General features: G+C 39.0%; 1 protein-coding gene across 4 annotated transcripts in view; it reads left to right on the top strand.

Moving 5' to 3' along the window:
• Window positions 1–19,463, top strand: part of FAM189A1 (family with sequence similarity 189 member A1) — a 72,681-nt gene that overhangs the window by 52,518 nt on the left and 700 nt on the right. For 2 of the 4 annotated variants that reach the window (XM_017737658.1, XM_017737665.1), the window contains 7 exons: window positions 5,205–5,267; window positions 7,874–8,034; window positions 8,445–8,580; window positions 12,879–12,954; window positions 13,619–14,209; window positions 18,105–18,179; window positions 18,838–19,166. In XM_017737658.1, the coding sequence (XP_017593147.1) occupies window positions 5,205–5,267; window positions 7,874–8,034; window positions 8,445–8,580; window positions 12,879–12,954; window positions 13,619–14,209; window positions 18,105–18,179; window positions 18,838–19,166 (1,431 nt within the window). The remainder of the gene's footprint in view (window positions 1–5,204; window positions 5,268–7,873; window positions 8,035–8,444; window positions 8,581–12,878; window positions 12,955–13,618; window positions 14,210–18,104; window positions 18,180–18,837; window positions 19,167–19,463) is intronic. The other 2 variants (XM_017737651.1, XM_008636978.2) reach the window with 2 other exon arrangements.

Here is a 19,463-nt window from a genome sequence, read left to right as displayed (position 1 = left end):
CTGGTGACACTTATATTTTAAATGTTAAAGGATTTTTATCATATTCTGGGTATTCTTTCTTTTCACACACTCTCCCCCTCCATATTTGCTACAAGAATGCCCATTGACTAAAGAACTTTTTCACCTTGCAGTGTTGATGGGGAGATGAAGAAAATATCACATCTTGAAAAAATCTGTCTAGTGGAAAAATGGTAGCAGTGATCCAGAAGTGTAAATACTCCAGGAATCTTGATCTACACTTAATAATATTTAGCAGTGTCAGATGGATAAAAAGGAATAGATAACAATGAACCCAGAACAATATTGAAGTGCTTCTGACGGGCACATGCAAGAAGCAGTAACCTCAATAGCAAGTCAGATTCCTTAAAAGCACATAATTTTTCTCTCTGCCAACTCATTCTTGATGTCTTTAAGATTCTTTCTTTCCCACCTGGCAATGCTGCCATTATGTTAATTTCTTTTTGCTTCCTATGCTTTGTGTTTCCAGCTTTCTGTCTTCCTGCTTGGTTGTCCGTTCTCCCACCCTTTCAGCTCCACCGAAAAGAATTTTCTTCCCTCTCCACAGAAGAAGGGAAATATATATATATATATTTCTGCTCAATCCCAATCTTTTCTTGTTTATCAGTTTTTCCCTTTCTTTTTTCAGGTTGCTGAGCCAGATTCCTACCGGGCCTAAGTGAGCGTAACTTCCCTGGGGCTACGCTGACTTAGACCAGTTGAACTCTGACCTGAGGATTTCTTTTTCTTTCACTACTTGCAGCCTATTGTCCCATGATCTGCAGTTCCCCTTTAACTTCCTTTTCTCTTGCTTGTTAAATGTTTGGATTTGTGCTTTTTCCTTTTACTTTTCACTGATGCGTGCATCTTCTCTTAGCTGGGTTGTCCCATGTTGGAAGTTGGACAGCAGCAGCAGGAGATGCCACTCCTCAAAGCTGAAAAGGTTTTAATTATTCTGCTGATTGTTTTACTCTGTTCTACAGTATTCAAGAGCTCTGCAGGCTCTCCTGTAGCAAGAAGAGGCAATAGGGAGCACCCTTCCTGGACATCATTAGGTTATTGTTAGAGCATCAGTTCTGTGATTCCTGTGTTGTGTTAGTGTTCTTGTCTCAGAAATTAATCTGTTAGAATGGTAAGTTTTGCAAATTCAAAGAATTCCAATTTATTGCTTAGCAACATAAAGCAGGTGTAACAGTCTCAAGAAAATCTGCAACGTTGGTTCTGTGATTTTGTGCTTTGTTGATGACTTTTGCATACAGGGAGTGTTTTGATTCATACAGGCAAACGGATGTATTTGCTGGAAACTGCTGACTTCTGACATCCCAATTTTTAGGAAAAATGTCCTAAAAACATAAAAACAAGCTGTCCAGTAGTAAGCAGAGATTAAATTTTCCAATTAATTTGAAGAGGGTTTTTTCGGTTTAAAAATAGTCCTACCTAACAAATATTTCATTTCAAGTGCTAAGGAAAAAAAACCTGGAAAAATACTTCAAAGTATTTTTATTGCTTTATATTTTATTTTATATTTTTTCTGATTGTTCCTTATTGGAGTGGACTGTTTCAGAAAGTACCCCAAAATTTTCATTTCACTTTAACCTTTCTCACTGTGTTAAGTATAGGCATTTGCTCAGGCAAAGAAGCCCTACCAATTGTACTAAAGCTGCAAGAAGAAGTGATATCATAGCTAAAGATTGAAAAGGCATTTTTTGTGTTTCACTAGAGAGTTTAAGGCTGCACTCCATTACAGGACTTCCTAGAATTGTTCTTTCTTTGTACACACCCCTTTAGGAGATAAATACGAATCAAATCAAGATCATAGCAAGGCTCTGTAATGTGAAGAAACCCCTCTTCATAACCAAAGTGTCACTTCCATGATACTTCATTTGTTGCCTGAGGCAGTTTCAGTTTACATCTTGTCTGATGAATGGCTACTGCAAAAATGCACCCTGTTTTCTTCAAAAGGTAGCTACCTGAAATAAACTAAGAAATACAAGAAATGACAGCCACTGTGATCAAGCTAAAGCATGAAGTACACCTATTCCACTCCTCCTTCCACTCCAGATATGTTTATACAGTTCTTATCCTAGAAGTGCTGGCACTGATATCATTGAGTGTGTTCTGATTTTATCACCATCACTGTTAGTTGCTGTTCATGTTATGTGATACCTAAAACCATCTGTTATTTTGTAAAGAAAATAAGGTAATGATGACACATGCAAGCTGTAATATTTAATTACTGTTTTCATCAGTCCCAATGATAATTCAGCATGTCATTATCTTAATAGGCTGTAGTTAATATTTCTACTCAAACACCTCACAGAAAACATCTCTGTATGAGGATAATATCTTGCTGGCATTGTTTAACCCCCATATTCTGGTGAAATAGTAATTTAAAAAATCCTGCAGAGTGAAGCTTAACTGAAAATTGATCTTAAGTTATTACATATCATTTATTATTTAATCTAATTGCATCAAAACCTAAATATTACTTTTTTGGGCACAAAGTTCACTTACAGGTACTGTAAAACCCAGATGACAGTCCCTTTAGAAATACGCATTGGGAATGACGTACATTCATAGAAAGATCCTAAATGTAAATATGGTTGCATAAATACTCCCCTCACACCCACCATAAATGCAAACCTTTGGTCAGGAAATCTTTTGGCATTTTTAACGAATGTAACATTTTCATTAAACATTTTATTGGTAGAATAAGAATATTTAATATTTAAGACTAAAATATGGTCATCACTTCAAAAAAAATGTCGCAGAGCGATGCCCATGAGGCTGCAGAGCTAATGGCTTATAATGGTTGAGAGAACAGCAAATGGAAACAACTGAGCAGAAAAATCTGAATGCGTTTTCCTTATCAAAATACCTTCTGTCTCATCATTTCCCTTTAAGATCAGGGACAAATTAGAGGAGTCAACCGTGGTCCTTCTGTTCTTGCAGACAATTAGAGTCTACATTTCCCTTCAGCAGATACTGATTCCATGTTTCAGAAAAGGAAAACAGCAACCTGTCCAGGAGGACAGTTAATTGAAGACAGAATTACAGACTCGAGTGTATTGCACAGAGCTTTTGCTCAAGATAACATGCCAGTATTTAATTATATGCAATTAGAAATTTTTATTTCCCATTCTCAAAAATTAGCAGATTTTTATAAATGACTGAAATGAGAATAATGAACCCTGTAGTCTCCAAAGGACTGATTTGAAGTTGTACAGTACATTCAGTAAATGTGATGTGGAAGGCAGAGGTAATTACATGCGGATATGGGAAAACCTCCAGATAAGTTTCCCTTTGAGCACCTGTCACATACTGATATATGGCACTTCTGGTTTAGATAAGCTGTAATTGCTGAGAAGTGGCTCCCAGCTGTGGCATTTACCATGGGGTCAGTAGTGCTGAGCAGCAGCAGGATATACAGACCAGAGGATGTCTTTGCTGATGTTTAGAGGGGAGGTCCCATAGCTGGGAACACTGGTGCAAAGTTTTTAGTCTCATATACCTTAGGGAGAAGGATGGACCACATGGCATCAGATGAGGAACTGTTTCAGTAGAGAAATACATTGACAGGTCTTGCCTGGTGTTTCATCAGTTCCTTAACTGGGTCTCCTCCATCAGCTTTTACCTCAGTGTACTCAAAATATTCAGAACATGAATAATACCTTCCAATTACTTCAGTGACCAACCTTTAGATGACCTTTCAGTGAAGAGCTGGAAGTTTGGTCTGACAAAAAGAGAATGAGTTTTACAGTTTTACACATATCTATGTAATGGTGCTTATTTCACCTGGAAAAGTTAAACACAGAGAAGAGCTGTCTTATTCTTCTTCACTGGGCAGGGATAGCTGACATGTCTGGCTGCAGGCTGTTAGGTGGCAGAGGAAGTTGCTGGTGTTCAGCCCCATCGTGTGGAATTCTCAGTACTATGGCAATGGACCCTTGAGCGTAACTGTATTTTGAAAAAACTTTTACCTCTTCTGGAAGTAGAGTACTTCTAGCATTTGTGCTTCTAATTCTCTGCTTCCTAACAACTTGCTGCTGGTGCCATGGCAAACTTCTGTATTAAATGCAGGTCCAAGGAGTGGGTACAAAACCACAGTGTTTTATTCTTCCCTCATAACTGCAGGCAAAAATTAAGTCCTCACTATGACGGCTGTTTAAATTGGGCTGTTCAATCCAAGTCAGACATTGCCAATGAAAACACACCACATTCTGTGTGCAGTGCGTGCTCTGTGTTGCACGTCCCTTTAGCACAAGCTCCAATCTGTGTAATGCCCATTCAGTATTAGACATGTTTCACACACTAAAAGTAAGGCCACGGATGAGGTAACACCTGTGTCAGTGTAATAGTTTGAATGCCAAGCTTCAAGAATAAGGTCAGCTGCTTCCTAAAAGCAGAGCATGAATTCTAGATCTGTATTTCACTGCCTGTCAGATTTCTGAAAGCTCCCAGCATCCAGTAGCTCCAGGAGCACAACAGAAATGGTTGAGTCTCTTGGATTTCCAGAGCCATGGGCTTTCTCTTTATTTCTAGTAAATATGTTTGAAGTATCTATTGATAGCTACAAACTTTTGCTAAGCTTTTAATGCAGTTTGTGTATTTAGCATTTACCAGTGATGCTGTGTGCTGTTTATCTTCATCTGCAACCATTTTCTGTCTGTTGTTTCTGCAATGGCCAATAGTTTAATCCCATGGCTGGCTGGGAGACCCACTGTGTGAGCTGTAGTTTTTGACATGATACTGAGTGCAACTTGATCTTGTTTATCCTGGTGACTAAACAGGTCACCTCCATTTTCTGCTTGGCAGTTCTTGTTGTTGCCTGTCCTACTTGCCATCAGCATATTGAGACTGATTATTTGATAACAGCTGTCTTCTAATACCAAAAATGTGTCTGCGTGAAAGTATTTGTCAGTGTTTCTTCAGTTTTCTCAGCTGTTTGCATTTTATTACTGTCTTTTATTAACCTATGAAATTTTTATTAAGCCTTTGCTGAAACCCTGCTAGACTTCACTATTTGAGACTATTGAAGATTTTTAAAATACATTTTCCTGTAGAAAGAATAAGGTTTTGCAGGCTAGCAGAGTAGTGTGGAATAAAATATGACTTAATTCCCACTTAGTAGCTTTCAATTGTTTTTTCAAGGATGTCTGTTCTTTGTGGTAATCCCTTATATTTGCTATTGTTTCATTTCCTGCTAGTTTCCCTCTTACAGCGTTTTTCACTTTAATTTCTGTGCCTTCCAGCAGGATGATATCACACAGGTAAACTGTTGTTTATAAACACCCCCCAAACATGTGCATTTTCATGTCCATTCTGCTGCTCGTTGTCAAGTGTTGGTCACAGTTCGTTGCCATGGTTTGTATTCCCGGATCTTGAAAGGGACGCAGATAATTCTGCTGTTCAACTGAACTGCATCCAAACATTAGGTCTTCTCCTCCTGGAACCACAGCCCCTTCTGCCCTGTGTAAAACCTCTCCTTTCTGTCATGTCCCACAAAGTGTGTGCTGATGGTTCACCTGCTGTAAAAATGCCGTGTGTTTAATTGCCCTGTTCTGACAGTGGTAAGAGTATCACTCCCAATATGTGGCTGAATGGATCCAGCTCTGGGGAAGTCCAGGACTGAGGCAATGGAGCTACAAGTTCTCTGGTGCAAACCAAAGCTCAGGGTCCATGGCAGTATATGGAAGTCTGGGAGAAGGTCAAGGAAGCTCTAAACTAAAATTGTTCTGTTTCCAGACTGTAAAAATGACCCAAATTATCAACTCTTTTAGGGAAATGAGTGCAGTCCTGAGTTTGGTGGAGTCAGTGTACAAAATATGACCCAGAGCATTCAGATATTTGTGTTCATTATGATAAATGTTTACAGGTTTTAGGTAATTATGTTGAAGTTTTTCTTGCTTCCTTTTTTCCCTGAAAGATTCTTTCATGTATTTCTGATGGTAGCAGACAGATGATTGCTGACGATTGCATCGCTTAGGGCAGAAGTTAGGAGTTTAATGGTGAATATTAATGTAATGTTGCACTTTGGGAAATGGCTGTCGAAAGATCAGATGAGTTTACACCAAAGTAAAGAAAGTATTTTTTTTCTCTAAGCCAAATAGAGAAATGTCTGACAGTACTTGGTGTAACAGCATCCCACCTCACGTGGAAGATGAAAGAGCATCAGACACTTCACATAAGGAAGAATAAATCAAACTGATGCCATGTCTTTGTTTCTAAAATGTGCCATGAGTAGAACACAATGGCTGAAAGTTCTTGGTTGGCTGTAGGATGTAACGAAATAACACATTCTGCAGGGGAGGTTCTTTATTAGTAGTTACATGTGGAAATATCTCTGGAGAGCTGGTCAGTGAGCAGCGAATACTTTATTTTCACAAACAGTTGATATTGGTCCTCCTGACCCTCTGCTGTGCTATATTATTACAGCTCTCACCTTTGAAACAACATACATAGAGGGAGTTTAATAGAACTAAGAGGTAACTCAAGCTTTATAATACCAAAGACCAGTATCATGTAATGTAATGTAAATTCAGCAGAAGTACATAAAATTAAACTTGAAAAAGTGGTAAATATAGAGCTGTGATATTAAAAATGAAGGTAATTTACTTTCTATTTGCTGTATCTCCTAAGCATAAACATCTTCCCTTTTATTTTATTGCTTCCCAAATCTTTATCGTGGATTTAAACAAACAGCAATGAAATGAGCCTACAGTGCAAATATATATGTTGTCTTGTTCCAGTATAAAAAAAGAAATGTGCCTTCAGCAAAGTTTCTTAGCTGGCTTGTTTTAAAAGGCAGGAGCTAAAGATCAAGTCATCCGCTGATCCAAGAAAAGTAATATGATAGCAGAAGCTTCCCTGGAGAAAAAAAAGTTCTGTGATTTTGGATTGTCTTTTGGTCTCCTTTCATCCATGGGGACCAAAATGAGCCAGGTGTGGGTTGTGGGATCTGCAGCATGGTCCATATTTGGTCTTGAATTAGTTTAGGCCTTTCCCAGAACACTTTTTAGTGTTTCTGATAGCAATGAGTATTGGAATGGCTTCTTTAAATCCTTGCTCTGCTGGCAGCTGATGAGGTTCCTGTCACAAATGTTGACGTAGTTCTCAGTGTTATTACTTTTTATTGTGCAGTGTAGTTATTGTCTTTTGCGTTTTGAGATGGAATAAATGTTTTTCTTACTTTCATACCAGTACTTATAACCTTTATACCACATTTAAGTGCCTGTATCACCAAGCCACAAACAATTATTAAGAATATTTTGTTTTACAAGAATAATAAAGAATAGTTATAAATGGCCCCTTCATTGGAAGTGAAAAATGGGTGGGATATTTCCAGTTGTTTTATTCAAAACATAATGACTATGTGGTAACCTATTTCTAGTTAGTTTTATTTGGGGTTGTTTTGGGGATTGGCATTGGGGTTTTTCTTCTGTGTAAGCGCGAGGCAGTTCAGATTGGAAACAAAAACATGCAAATAGTTATTTTAGTAGTTATATCTGTTGTTCATCAGTTATTAAAATACAGCTGATTATGTGGGGCTATGATAAAATCATATACAATGTAGAAATATTTCTCGAAAAGCCGTTAAATTCTAAATGTCTGTGTCCTTCATCCTAAGAGTGACTGACTTGGAGGCTCATGGCCTCTCTGTCTTTAGGAAAACCTTTTGTTGTGTTTTGGCAATCTGACTCACCCTCCTCACTGATCACACGTATTCTTATGCTCCCAGACATGCCTTTTCATTTCAGTTTGGATATTAGTGAATTTGATATTGGTCAGGGTTGCTAATATTGACCTTTTACTAAAATTGTTAATATTGCTGATCATGTTTCTACCATCTGAAGGAACTTTACCTGTTCATTTTCAGTTTCTGCCACAGAGGCCACATTCTGCCAATCCTGACTGCATGACTCCGCATGGAACTGTCCTGCACCAAACCTTGGATTTTGATGAGTTCATCCCACCAATCCCCCCCCCACCCTACTACCCACCGGAATACACCTGCACACCCGGGGGGGAGGCACAGAGGTGATTCTCCTTCCCTGTTGTTGCAGTCAGCACTTGGTTCTGAGCTGTGCACTAAGAAGCTCTTTCAAACACTACAAAGCCAAATAATGTCCTTCACTTACATTAGGCTTTCTTCCAGAGAGATTACATCCGGGTTTTTGTTAGGCTAATTATATGTATTAATTTGGAGTAGTGAAGGACATTAATGATGGCAAAACAGGCTGGTAAAGATGGCTGGCATCCTAAATAAAAAACAGTTGTTAAAGCTACCCTGTGAACGGGGGCTTCATTTTGGATGTCTGTTCATTTCTTGAATGTAATTCTTTGTAGTGTATTGGCTTTGACTTCAGAGAAGTCTTTACATCACTGTGGTGTAGGTAATAAATTCAATGCTATTTCTCAATTGTTTTCTTGTTTATGTTTTTATATAGAGGTCTCCATTTGGACTTCCCTCATTCCCCATTTGGTGCTTTATATGAAGTAACCATTAATAGCCCAGGAATGCTGTATCCAAGTGAGCTGCCCCCTCCTTATGAGGCAGTGATTGGAGAGATGCCTGCCAGTCAGGTAAGGGAGGCCAAAGGAAATTATTTATGTGGTATTCAAATTTTCATGGTGCAAAACAATTCTAGATAAATTTTGAGGGACAACCATTAGAAAATACTTACATTTTTTAATGACATTTTCCAGATCATTTTCTTTATAAGGGTTTAACCAACAAATTTTACTTCCTATGAAACAGCAGTGAGTAGTTCTCTATTGCTTAACCTTCTGATTGTTACAGTTTTCAGTTACCAGCTTCTGCTGTTATGTGGCAAGAAACTGTTACTCCTGAGAGTGCAGAACACCTGTATCCTGAACTTACAGAAAGGATCCCGTGTACTTGAGACAAATATTTACATTACACTTTTTGCCTTATTCTGTACTGTACAGTATCAACTGAGTTAAAACTGGAATTACAATGTGTCTGCATGTACCCCCAGAGCTGATTTGAGCATTTGCTTGAAGGCATTTGTGGTAATTGAATCACCTGTCACAATACTTAAAATTGCTTTTAGAAGCTCTAATTTCTTGCAGGCTTCGGTAAAAACTCCAGGAGTCAAACATTCTAGGTATTGTTTATCAGTTGTTAATAGCACACTGTGGAAATGCTTGTGTTCAGGTTGCCAAGTTGCACCCACATTACAGAGGGGACTACTTGCCTTTCCCCAAAATACAACATTGAAATGTTTCCTAGTGACTTTTTTTGCACTGAGGGAAGCCAGAATTGAAACCATAAACCTAAAGAAATGATACAAATTTTTGCTATTATACACAAGAAGATTATTAAGATAATTAATGAGACAAGTGTCTGAGAAAAAAGAATGTTGAAATGCAGAACCTCCAACAAAAATGCAATGAAATCTGTCCAAGTTATGCCTAACTTTGCAGTTTCTGTGACTGACAAAGCAGCTTCTGACACTTTTCTAATCTTTGCCTTGTAATATACCCTTCACCTGACACAACAGACAGGCCAAACATTGCATTACTTTTGATTTATTTGGCTATAATAAAATGAATCAGTATAAACTGCTTGTGAGTGAAGTTCTTTGCTGAACAGCAAAATTGGAGTTTTTGAGGCCATCTCCTAGAATGTTTTTTATCCAAGTTCCATCCTTTTTCCTTTGCAGTAACTCAGATGAACCTGCAAGCCTTGGAGAAGTTGATATTTTTCAGTGATAAAAAACATGGGCAAACGTGATATGAATCGTGCATGGTTTGGGGGGAAAGAGAAGGCTCCTATCTGTGATAAGAGTTCATATGTGGTACTAAGTAAGGATTAGTAAAGTGTCTGTTTTTAGTAAAGCACAAAATCATTTTGAGCACTGTTGTAATTGGGACTGTTCTTGGTGTGAGCATCAACATGCAGCAGCACAATAGCACCAGCATGTAACAAAAATACAATTTAACAAGATGAGATTTAAAGCTGCAAAGTCACGCTCTTGCAAGAAGATCTCAGCTTTAATAAGTAGATGTATTCACTGTTAATTTTTGGCATCTGGGGTCAGTTTCAGCACTTTGCTTGTTCACCTCCGGCCACCTGAGTTCCAGAGGTGTTTGTTCTAGCCACAAGTGAAAATTTTAATTTCTAATGGTGATAATTATATAGTTTCTTACCAGGAGTGAGTTTATATGAACCTGGTAGTTGCTTGGTTCAGAGAGCTTGTAATAGGCTCTGTATCTCAGCCCTGAAGCTCACTGGCAGGGATAACCAAAGCCTACAGTGACACTGTAGCCACAGACTTTTCTTGACAACAAAAGCCTTCATGTATTTTTTGCAATTACTGTCCCAGTTGAGCCATAAATGGAGAATGGAGCCAAAGTCTTAAGACAGTTTTGGGCCTACAAGAACAAAATGGAGACCTGAGTTCTTACGTGCTGCAAATGCTCCCATAGAGCACAGTACAGTATGAACTGAAATAATGAGATTTATAAATCCCTCAAAGGCAGGCTTGGCAGTGGAAATCATGGTAGGGATTTAGCTACAAAAGTGCTTCTGGGAACCATTATGTAATAATGTCATAATTGTAAAACCTTTTACTGTGCATCAAGCAATAGGTTTTACTTGTTTTTAAATGGATTGAGGTCCTTAGAATTTTATTAAATTGTACCAAATTAGACTCGATATTTCATGCATTTTATGGGCAACAAATGTCAGTGCTAATTTAAGTAGTTGCATCCATGTAAAAATTGCTGTTGTCATCTGTACTGATTAGGAATTCCCATCTCACGACTATAAAAAAAGTGGTTTTCACACTGTTTTCCATGCAGAGTATTGACTGGTATATAGACAAGAACAAACAGATCAGGGTTCTGGGTGAACTAAATCAATGACTGTTTTTTATAATGTTTTCTAACCTGTAGGCTGTGCAGGCTTGTTAAAAGTACAGGTTTTCTTTCTTTTTCCTATTGATGGCTTAGTGACTGTCTGAGAATGTGGAATTCAATAAGGTGGTGTTACCCTTGGCTGTGCAGGAACCTGCATGAAACCATGTGCTGTTCCTGTGTGAGCCAAAACTCTGACCTGGCTTCAGAATTGTCAGTGTTACCTCCCACAATTAAAACCCTGGTTCTCCTTCCCCGAGGCAAGAAGGTTAATCAATTCCAAATGCATATAAAATACATTCAGCAATTATTCAGAGACAATGTAGAGTGTCAATAAATGTTTCAGCACAAATGTTCAGCAGATATTTTCCAGTCAGTGATTAAGAAATTAAGTCAGTGATTATGAAAGCACCTAGATTAAGATTTTAAGAATGCCCCTAGAATCCCTAGATTTTTAAAAAGAAACAAACACTGTTAAAACATTATATTGCGTCTTCCAAAATGTAGTCAGTCAGAAGTTTCTACAACAAAGAGCATTTATGAACGTGTCTTACTTTTCTAGTTTGTTCCCAGAACTTCCACAGTTAGATCCCAGGAACAATCTGTGACTTAGAGTGACACCACATTTTACTTTTTACCACAGCTGTGATACTCTGCTACAATAAAGATCCATTAACAAATTTCCAAGGGAATTGTTTAAAAATATGAGTGATTTCACTTTTGCTTCCCACTCCTAACCATCTCTTGCTGAGTTAAGGTACTTCTGGTACTGTTCTTTCTTTGGAGTTGTATTTGCTAACCCTTAAAATAATTTTTAAAAACTAAATGTGTATCAGAAGTTTCCTGGTCACTTGATCATAGTAGGGTATGGATAGATTGATAAAAAAAGATAAAACAGTGAGCACAGTAAATTATGCACATACATGTGTGCTTTAATCTACAGTGGCATGTGAAATGGAAGCTCTTTGCCTGATAGCTTCAGACTAATTGTGTCACATCAAATTTTTTAGAAGGCCAGACGCAGATGAAGCGCTTGACAAAAAGGTTTGCACAGAGGTGCCTGATGCTGATTTCTAGACTGTCACCAACCATAATAAGCTCTACTAGTTAATTATGGCCCTACAGACAGAAGCTGATATGATGCTTTCTGCTCAAGATGGTATCATTCTCATTCCTTTCAACCTTTTTAATATTTTTTCTCATTTATTATTACCAGCTATTTATTGGAATAATTTTTTAATAATCACGTTCCCAAAGAACTGCTAAAAATCTATTGATACTGGTAACAAGGTCCAATCCAAAGTCTATTCAAATCAGTAGAAAGAAAATTTCCTAAATTTCAGGTGTCTATGGATCCAGTCTTTCTTTTCAGGAATGATTCTGTATTTTGTTCACATGATTCTCAAAAGTGAATCCATCCCTTCAGAAAAAAGGGTTATTTTACTCAGCAATCTCAACAGGCTGGAGAGCACTCTGCATCAACACCTTGGTTGGCAATGATGTTACAGTGCTTCAAAACACATTAGGAATTAACATTGTCACAAATAACCAAAGGAAAATATTGCTCTTGTGCTTGTTTTTGTGGTTTCTGGTTTTCTCTCTCCTATTTTAGGGTGATGCAATGTGGTGAACAAAGAAAAGCATAATATGAGAAACACAGACTGTGGAAACAGAGATTGCTTGGACTAAAACCATTGGTTTTAACCATTGTAGCCATGAAGTTTAGTAACTTGAGCATGCAGCCCCAAGTGCCTGTGAATTCAAGATGAATGTACCTTGTAGATTCTGGAAAAATGAAAAATTTCATTATGCTCCTTTGCCCTGCATTTGCTCCTGACCCAAAGATGTCATAAAAATACTTTAAATAGCTTTCAATCTGAATAGCAGCTCAAATGAAAGTGACTCAGCACTGTCAGGTGTGTCCTTCAGATCCTGAGCACTATACTTTGTTTTGGTAAGTCACAGGTTAATGAGCTCTTTCATTCCAAATGTTCATTTAGGTCACTGGTGCTGCTCAGCAAGTGTCGGAATCAAGTCTAGGGGAGAGGAACACGACCCCAGATTTCAGCACACAAGGTGATGCGGCTTTGCATTTGTCTCCTTGAAGATGGAGTAGGAGTTTTGAGTGGACTTTCCCTTCCCTTCTGCCCTTCCTAATGGAGAAAGGAGCATTTGCATTCAGGGTATTCATGGCAAGAAGAACCTTTTTGCAGTCAGATCCTGTGGGTGGAAATGCAGAGGAGAGTTTTGCTAGACAAAGCAAGCTCTAGTTAAGCCCTTTGAGGCGGATCTGGTGACTGTCTCTTTGAAGAGTCCTGCACATTCCTTGCAGCTTGTTTCTCACTGTCAGCAACCATGCGTGGCTTCCTGATAGTCCCCACACTCCTTCTCCAAAGAGTAGTTTTCTCCGTGGCTTCCAGGAGCCTGAATAGGAAGCTTGCTGTTTGAAGCACAGATGTTGGGAATGCAAGTAGATGAGTAGCAGTACAGAGCCTGTTTATTTCAAGTTGAAAAGTCAGTATCAAGAACAGCACAAAAATGTCTTTGCTGAAGGACACCAGAAAGAAGTAAACTACTTCTGTGTTTTTTGCTTTGGCATTCTTCATATGAGAGTTTTTGAGTACTTATTGATATATGTGCAGATTACTAAATTTAAATCAGTATACAGAACATGGGGAGGGAGAGGATTGGGGAGGGGGGCAAGAAGTTTTTATTTTTCTCTGAAATTCTTGTTTTGCAGTTTCTGTTGAGAGCACCTCTTTGATGGTCTCTGGGGCTGTTGATATCCCAGACCGTAGCTACTCCTCTGAAGATCTTTGTTCGCTGGAAGTTCAAGGATCTCTCCACTCTGCAGATCTTTCTCCCTACTGCATAACCCCCAAGGGGGCTGCAGACCTGAGCTGCAGTGCCCTGGATTGCCACACTCACTGCAGGTTTCACAGAACTCGCTCAGAGGGCTTTCCTGATGAGGGTGACAGTTCCCACAGCCCAGCCTCTACAGACAGGTCTCAAGGACAGGAAAAGAACTGTACCCATGGCAGACCCTTGGACTGTTCCTCAGGGAATTGCAGCCCCTCAGAAAGAGAACTGCAGAGTTCTGCTCAAGAGAGCAGTGCCACGCTGCCTTTGAAGCAAAAGAAAACCTGCTGTGTGGACTTTAGCCAGCCTTCTGCCCCTTTCCAGACCCCTCCCTGTTTTGGGCCTGCAAATACTTCATCGTGTGCAAGTGGCCACGAGGCTGCTGTCCAGCAGCAGCACATTGCAAAACACCCAGCCTCAAACATCGTCCGATCCAGCAGTGCCCCCGTGTCCTGTTCATCTGCCACTGAAGGTAGGTGTGGGACCACAGGGCAGCAAATGTAGAGCAAATTAGTAGTATTGATGTATGCAGCAATTGGTGCTGCTGGAAATTATATGCAGTGTTCCAAAGAGGGTTGTCTTAGGTGTGAAGGCTTTAGCTCTGTGCATATTTTCTAAATTTGAAAATTTTTAAGAATGGAAATGGGAAAATTGACAGAGTGAAATTAATTTTGGCTTTTCTCTATTTCACCATTTTTTCTGCACTGCTCAGAGAACCATGTGTTGAGTAGCTGTTTCCACCTCTCTATTACTGTTCTACTGAGAGGCTAAACTAAGAAGTGCAGTGGTAGCTGGGGTTTATTTAGGAAAGTAATACTGGAGCTGTCATGCTTGTCATACAGCAGGTTGTGTTTCCTCAAGGTGACACTGACATTGACAGTATTGGGGCACGTCAGAGGCAGTCACTGTGACTAGTGGCAACTTGGGGTGTATGGTGAAAAGGTTTGAAGGACAAAGAAATGAACATGAGGCACATGACAAGATGATAAATTAAAAGGAAAGCTTTTGGCTGCTGTGGGTAAGTGTCTTCTGCTATGAATCTCCTTTCAGAAAAGTAGGGAAGACATGAGAAGATGAACAGTGTATCTTCGTAAAAATCTGCTTGTTAGTGAAAAAGAAAGGGTTGACTTAGTAGAGTGAAAAGGGAGGTTTTACAAAAGGATCTAAGCTGTTCAGAGAGATTCAGAAGTGGCTGGAGAAGTGCCACCTGGAGAAGTGGCTTGAAAGTAAAGATTAAAAGCTTTTTAAGATGTCGTGGATTGTGCTGCTACAAGATCTGTTCACTGGGCTTTCAAAGGGATCTAGAGGAAGAATCATGTGTCTAGCTCAGCAAAAAGAGACAAAATATTGAAATAACTGGTTTCATTTAGGATGATGTTTTGGTTCTGTTACACTTCTTGCATCTTTATAAATTTCAGAGACTTCATACTTAGCTCAATAATTGAATGTCTTTTACCTTTAGAAATGTAGCCTCTGGGCCAGGAAAAGTGAATCTTTAATCTAGAAGTCTGCATTTATTTTATGACATTTACTCTGCTAGGACATACGTGCTATGAAGCTGCTATGCAGAGAGTAAGTAGGAATTTCTGAATCCTTTCTGCTGTGTGAAAGACAAGAACAACAACCCTTTCTCTTCTGGATCAGGCTCTGCAACTTTCCAGAACTGTGCTCCATATGCTCCCTGAGCAGTGTTTGCTATGGGCAGCCATATCCACGTGTTCCAGCTGGCTCTGGACACCTGGTGGAACAGATGCTCTGACCTCTTTTTTAATGTCCTAAGTACATTCATCATCTCTTCTGGAAAAGTGGCACTCTGGGACACGAGTTAGACATTACTGACACGTAACTGGGCTTAGCAAAGATGGAGTAAAGAGGCAGAGAGAGAGGTAGAGATGCGGGGGGGGGGGGGGGGGGTGGCAAGAGCTGTGACTTGGAGGGGCTGGGTGCTGCCCTACTTTGCCATTTTTTGCTGCCTACAGAAGACACTTCATAATGAAATCCTTAAGGGAAGGATTGAGTTGAGTCTCTAGTTGAGCCTAGATCAATTTCTTCATGCATATGTTTGGCAAACTAGTTTGCAGAATTTTACTCTGTGGAGATTTACATTGCATCCCCTTCCTCTACTTCTTGTTGAACCTGATTTGAAAATCGTATGTAGGTTAGAAGCAGCCCAATTCTAGTAACACATTCTGGCTGTTTGTAGCAGCCCTGAGGCATATTTTTCCTAAGCTGTGACAAACAGCTGAAGTTCTTCACAGTCTTTGTAACATTAAAAAGGCATTTGAACTGGATTTTTCATGGCTGGCTGTTGATACTGACTGCAGGATTTTCAAATATATCTATGGAGTTGAATAATAGGCAAAGATAAAGGTAACCAACTGAGCTCCCTCAACCAACACACAAGAAAAGTCCTTTGGGTTTTTTTCAGTAACATACACCTACTTTTTTAAAATTGTCTTTGAGGAAAAGAACTGGTCAAGTGGACTTGACTATATGAAAGAGCTGTAAGTACATATTGTTAATACTAATAACTGTGGATTTTGGAGAGCTGAGACTGGAGGAGCTCTAGCCATGTTCACAAAAGGAAAAATATGGTGGTCAGATTGTAGCTGGGGCTTGGGTTTGTCTTAAGACACTGTCTTTCAACTTTAGGAAAAAAATTACTAATTTATCTTCTGACTCACCTCCCTATACAAGCCAATGTGAAGAGATTCAGAAGCACAGCCTTGACATTTACTGTGTAGATTTTTGTGAAATGGGTTTTGAATGTTACTGTGAGTGCACTGCCCATAGTTTGGAACATAAATTATTTGACATAGGGATGTTCCATATGTGCAATGGGACAGTAACACAACAGCAGTGAGATCTGAAAGGCCAATAAAACACAATTCATTTGCTTCAAGCACATCTTGACCTGATGGGGTCTATATGGTATAGTCAAATAATTCTCCCATTAAACCTTTAATGCTGAAAGTGAACTTTTTTTGTTTTGAAATACCTGTCATTCCTAGTGGAGAAATTATAAATGAAGGTTCAGTTTAATAGGTGCCTTTATAGTCACTGTGTACTGTCTGAACAACATAAAAATGTGGGTTCACATACTGCTGTCAGACATAGTTCCCTCCTAAAAAGAATTACTTAAAAGTTAATAGTTAGCACATTTTTTCTGTCTTTTCCCTGTAAAGTTTATCATGGCAAAGGCGGACAAAATCAACTCCTAGCACAGATGTTTATTACAATAAACTTAATTTATAGTCAGCTATGACAGAATATGTGGCTATATCAGTTAAGTGCCAGAGTGATTATTGTAGTGTTTGTGTTCAGATAATTCAGGGTCATGTCCAGTGGTGTAGCTTTGACTTGCTGCAAGTACATTAAACAGTTTAGTAATGGATGGGAAGACAGAACCTCTGAAGTGTCTCTTAATAACCATGCCATTATTCATGTGCTGCAGTACTTAAGCATAATAGAGCAAATTAAAGACAGAATAGAAGCTGTCTCTCTTAATTTCTTGCAGATTTTCTATGTTTGTAGCATCTTACATTTGTTTCCTTCATTTAATTATTCACTCTACCAGAGAGGATTATGCCAGCTTTTCATTATAAACTGTCCCTGGAGATATGTAAGAAAACCTCTCCTAAGCTACCTAGAAGTTCAAAACCATTTTCAATCTTGGAAATGAATGCAAACAACCAAATGTGAAGGTTTATTCCATCTTGTCACAAATGAAAAAGACTGCAGTAGTAGTTACTGTAGAGTGTGATCTCATCATCACTGATCCTTGTGCTGGAATCCCAGAAACTGTCATTAGATGGCAGCTGTGTCCAAAGCTGTTTGTAGATGCTTCATAACCACTTGTTATTGATTGGCTGCCCAGGTACCACTGTGCTCACCTACCCATTAATTCAAACAGTGGTATATTACATTTGTACTGAAAATAATGAGAATATATTAAAGAAAGGAGGTAGAAGTATTAAATAAAATGCTGGTTTTGTAGAAACAAGAGGGATTAATCTTTCTTGGTTTTCCCATTTTCTAATATAAACTCTGTCCACCCAGGAAGGTCCGAAGTATGCCTCTGTAGGGAGCTTCCCATAGCTTCAACACTTAGGCCTGAAATATTTAGGAGTACAGAGGAAACCATAGAACAGGAGCTCTGTCTTCCTATTTGAATCTGTGTAACAACTCATAGGACATTTCTGGGTGTAGTAGCTTCTCTTTATGAATGGACTTCTTGAAAGCAAGATTTCTTCTGAGTAGTTTCATTCTGTAAAGGAGATAATAAAAGGTTCCAGTGTATTTTTCCTTGCTTTGGGCAGAGGACAGCAGGGGTTGACTTTGCTCTTTCTGTCTGCCTTTGGTTAAAGGTGATAATTGTGCCTGGACTCCTGTGTGCAGCCAGTGCCAAGATGCAGGATTATTTCCAGCTACAGGAGAAACAGGTGAGAATTGGTTTTCTAAAGCAGGAGATGGGTTTCCTTCTTTTCTTTTAAAAATAATGAAAAGTTTCTGATAGAGAAAAGAGCTTTAAAAAATCTGGGGCAGAAAAGTCAGTTAACAGCATATATGTATGGTATACAATGCTGATGGAACCTGCCTTGCATGAAAATAAGTGCTGTGAATTAGGTCCTCTGGTTTAGATCGGCATTTTTGCTTTCTCTGTGTTTCTTGCTAATCTCTTTTGCATATAATTTCCAAGGCCTAGAAATAGGCAGAACTTTAGTCTTAAATTTGGGGGGAGGGGCTGGGCCTAAAACTTTACAAGTTACATGTAATATAGAGTAGTTTCTTATCATTAATGTCAGCTGAAGTCCTTGAAGGTGGAGGTAACAAAAATGTCTGCTTTGTGAAGTATTTTAATTACCCACCCACTCATTCTCAAGGCAGTCCTCCTTGGTCATGGGAAAGTCTTACTCCTGACCCTGGTTAAAATTACCCACACTGTAGTGTTTCCTTGACTCCATGTTTTTGCTGCTCATCAAACAGACATTTTACGACAAAGTAAAACTTTGTGACAATATTTGTTTCGCCTTTCTTTTCTTTTCTCTTTTTCTTTTTTTAAACTATTACTTTAAAGATATTCTTCCCCCCTTTTTTTAGTTCCTGTTTCTGGTTCTCATACGGCTGCCTCTGCTTGCCAGCATTCTTTGAGCAGTTTCCTACCAATTGGAAAACAGAGGGATACAAGGAAAATTGATCTGCACCTAAAGCCAAATGCTTTTCACACAGTCTCAAAAGAGCGGCCACACTCCTTAGTGGACCTTAAGGCCTATAAAGACACTAAAATTTTAGTGGCAAAATTTTTGGAACATTCAAACTGTAATCTCCCTCCAGAAGTACGTCACGTAGTGAACAGCATACGGTCAGTCATTAAATCTGATGAGAGACACATGGAAGAAGCCATCTTCAGTGCCAATATCATTGACCAGGTAGGCCACTGATGTTCTAAAGATGTGTCCAGTGTCCATAGACAAATACCTTATTTAGATGTTTTTACAGTTTAAGTTCTTCAGACAATTCCTACTGAAGTTCTTTTATAGTAACATGGCTTTAGTAAGAAATAATTTGTATTTATTGGGCAGCAATGCATTTTACACTGCAGTTCAGACAGAAAACCTGGCTGTGCTTTCCACCAGGTGCCTGGTCCTGAGCCCTGAGCAGCTGGAAGGACAGAAGCAGGAGGGCTTCTGGAGGGTTGTACCTCCTTTGGAAGTGTTTCAGTGTTA

This window comes from Corvus brachyrhynchos, unplaced genomic scaffold (assembly GCF_000691975.1).
Source record: "Corvus brachyrhynchos isolate BGI_N302 unplaced genomic scaffold, ASM69197v1 scaffold200, whole genome shotgun sequence".
Classification (NCBI taxonomy): Eukaryota; Metazoa; Chordata; class Aves; order Passeriformes; family Corvidae; genus Corvus; species Corvus brachyrhynchos.
The sequence above is the reverse complement of the archived record's forward strand: the minus strand, read 5'-3'. Positions and strand labels throughout refer to the sequence as shown.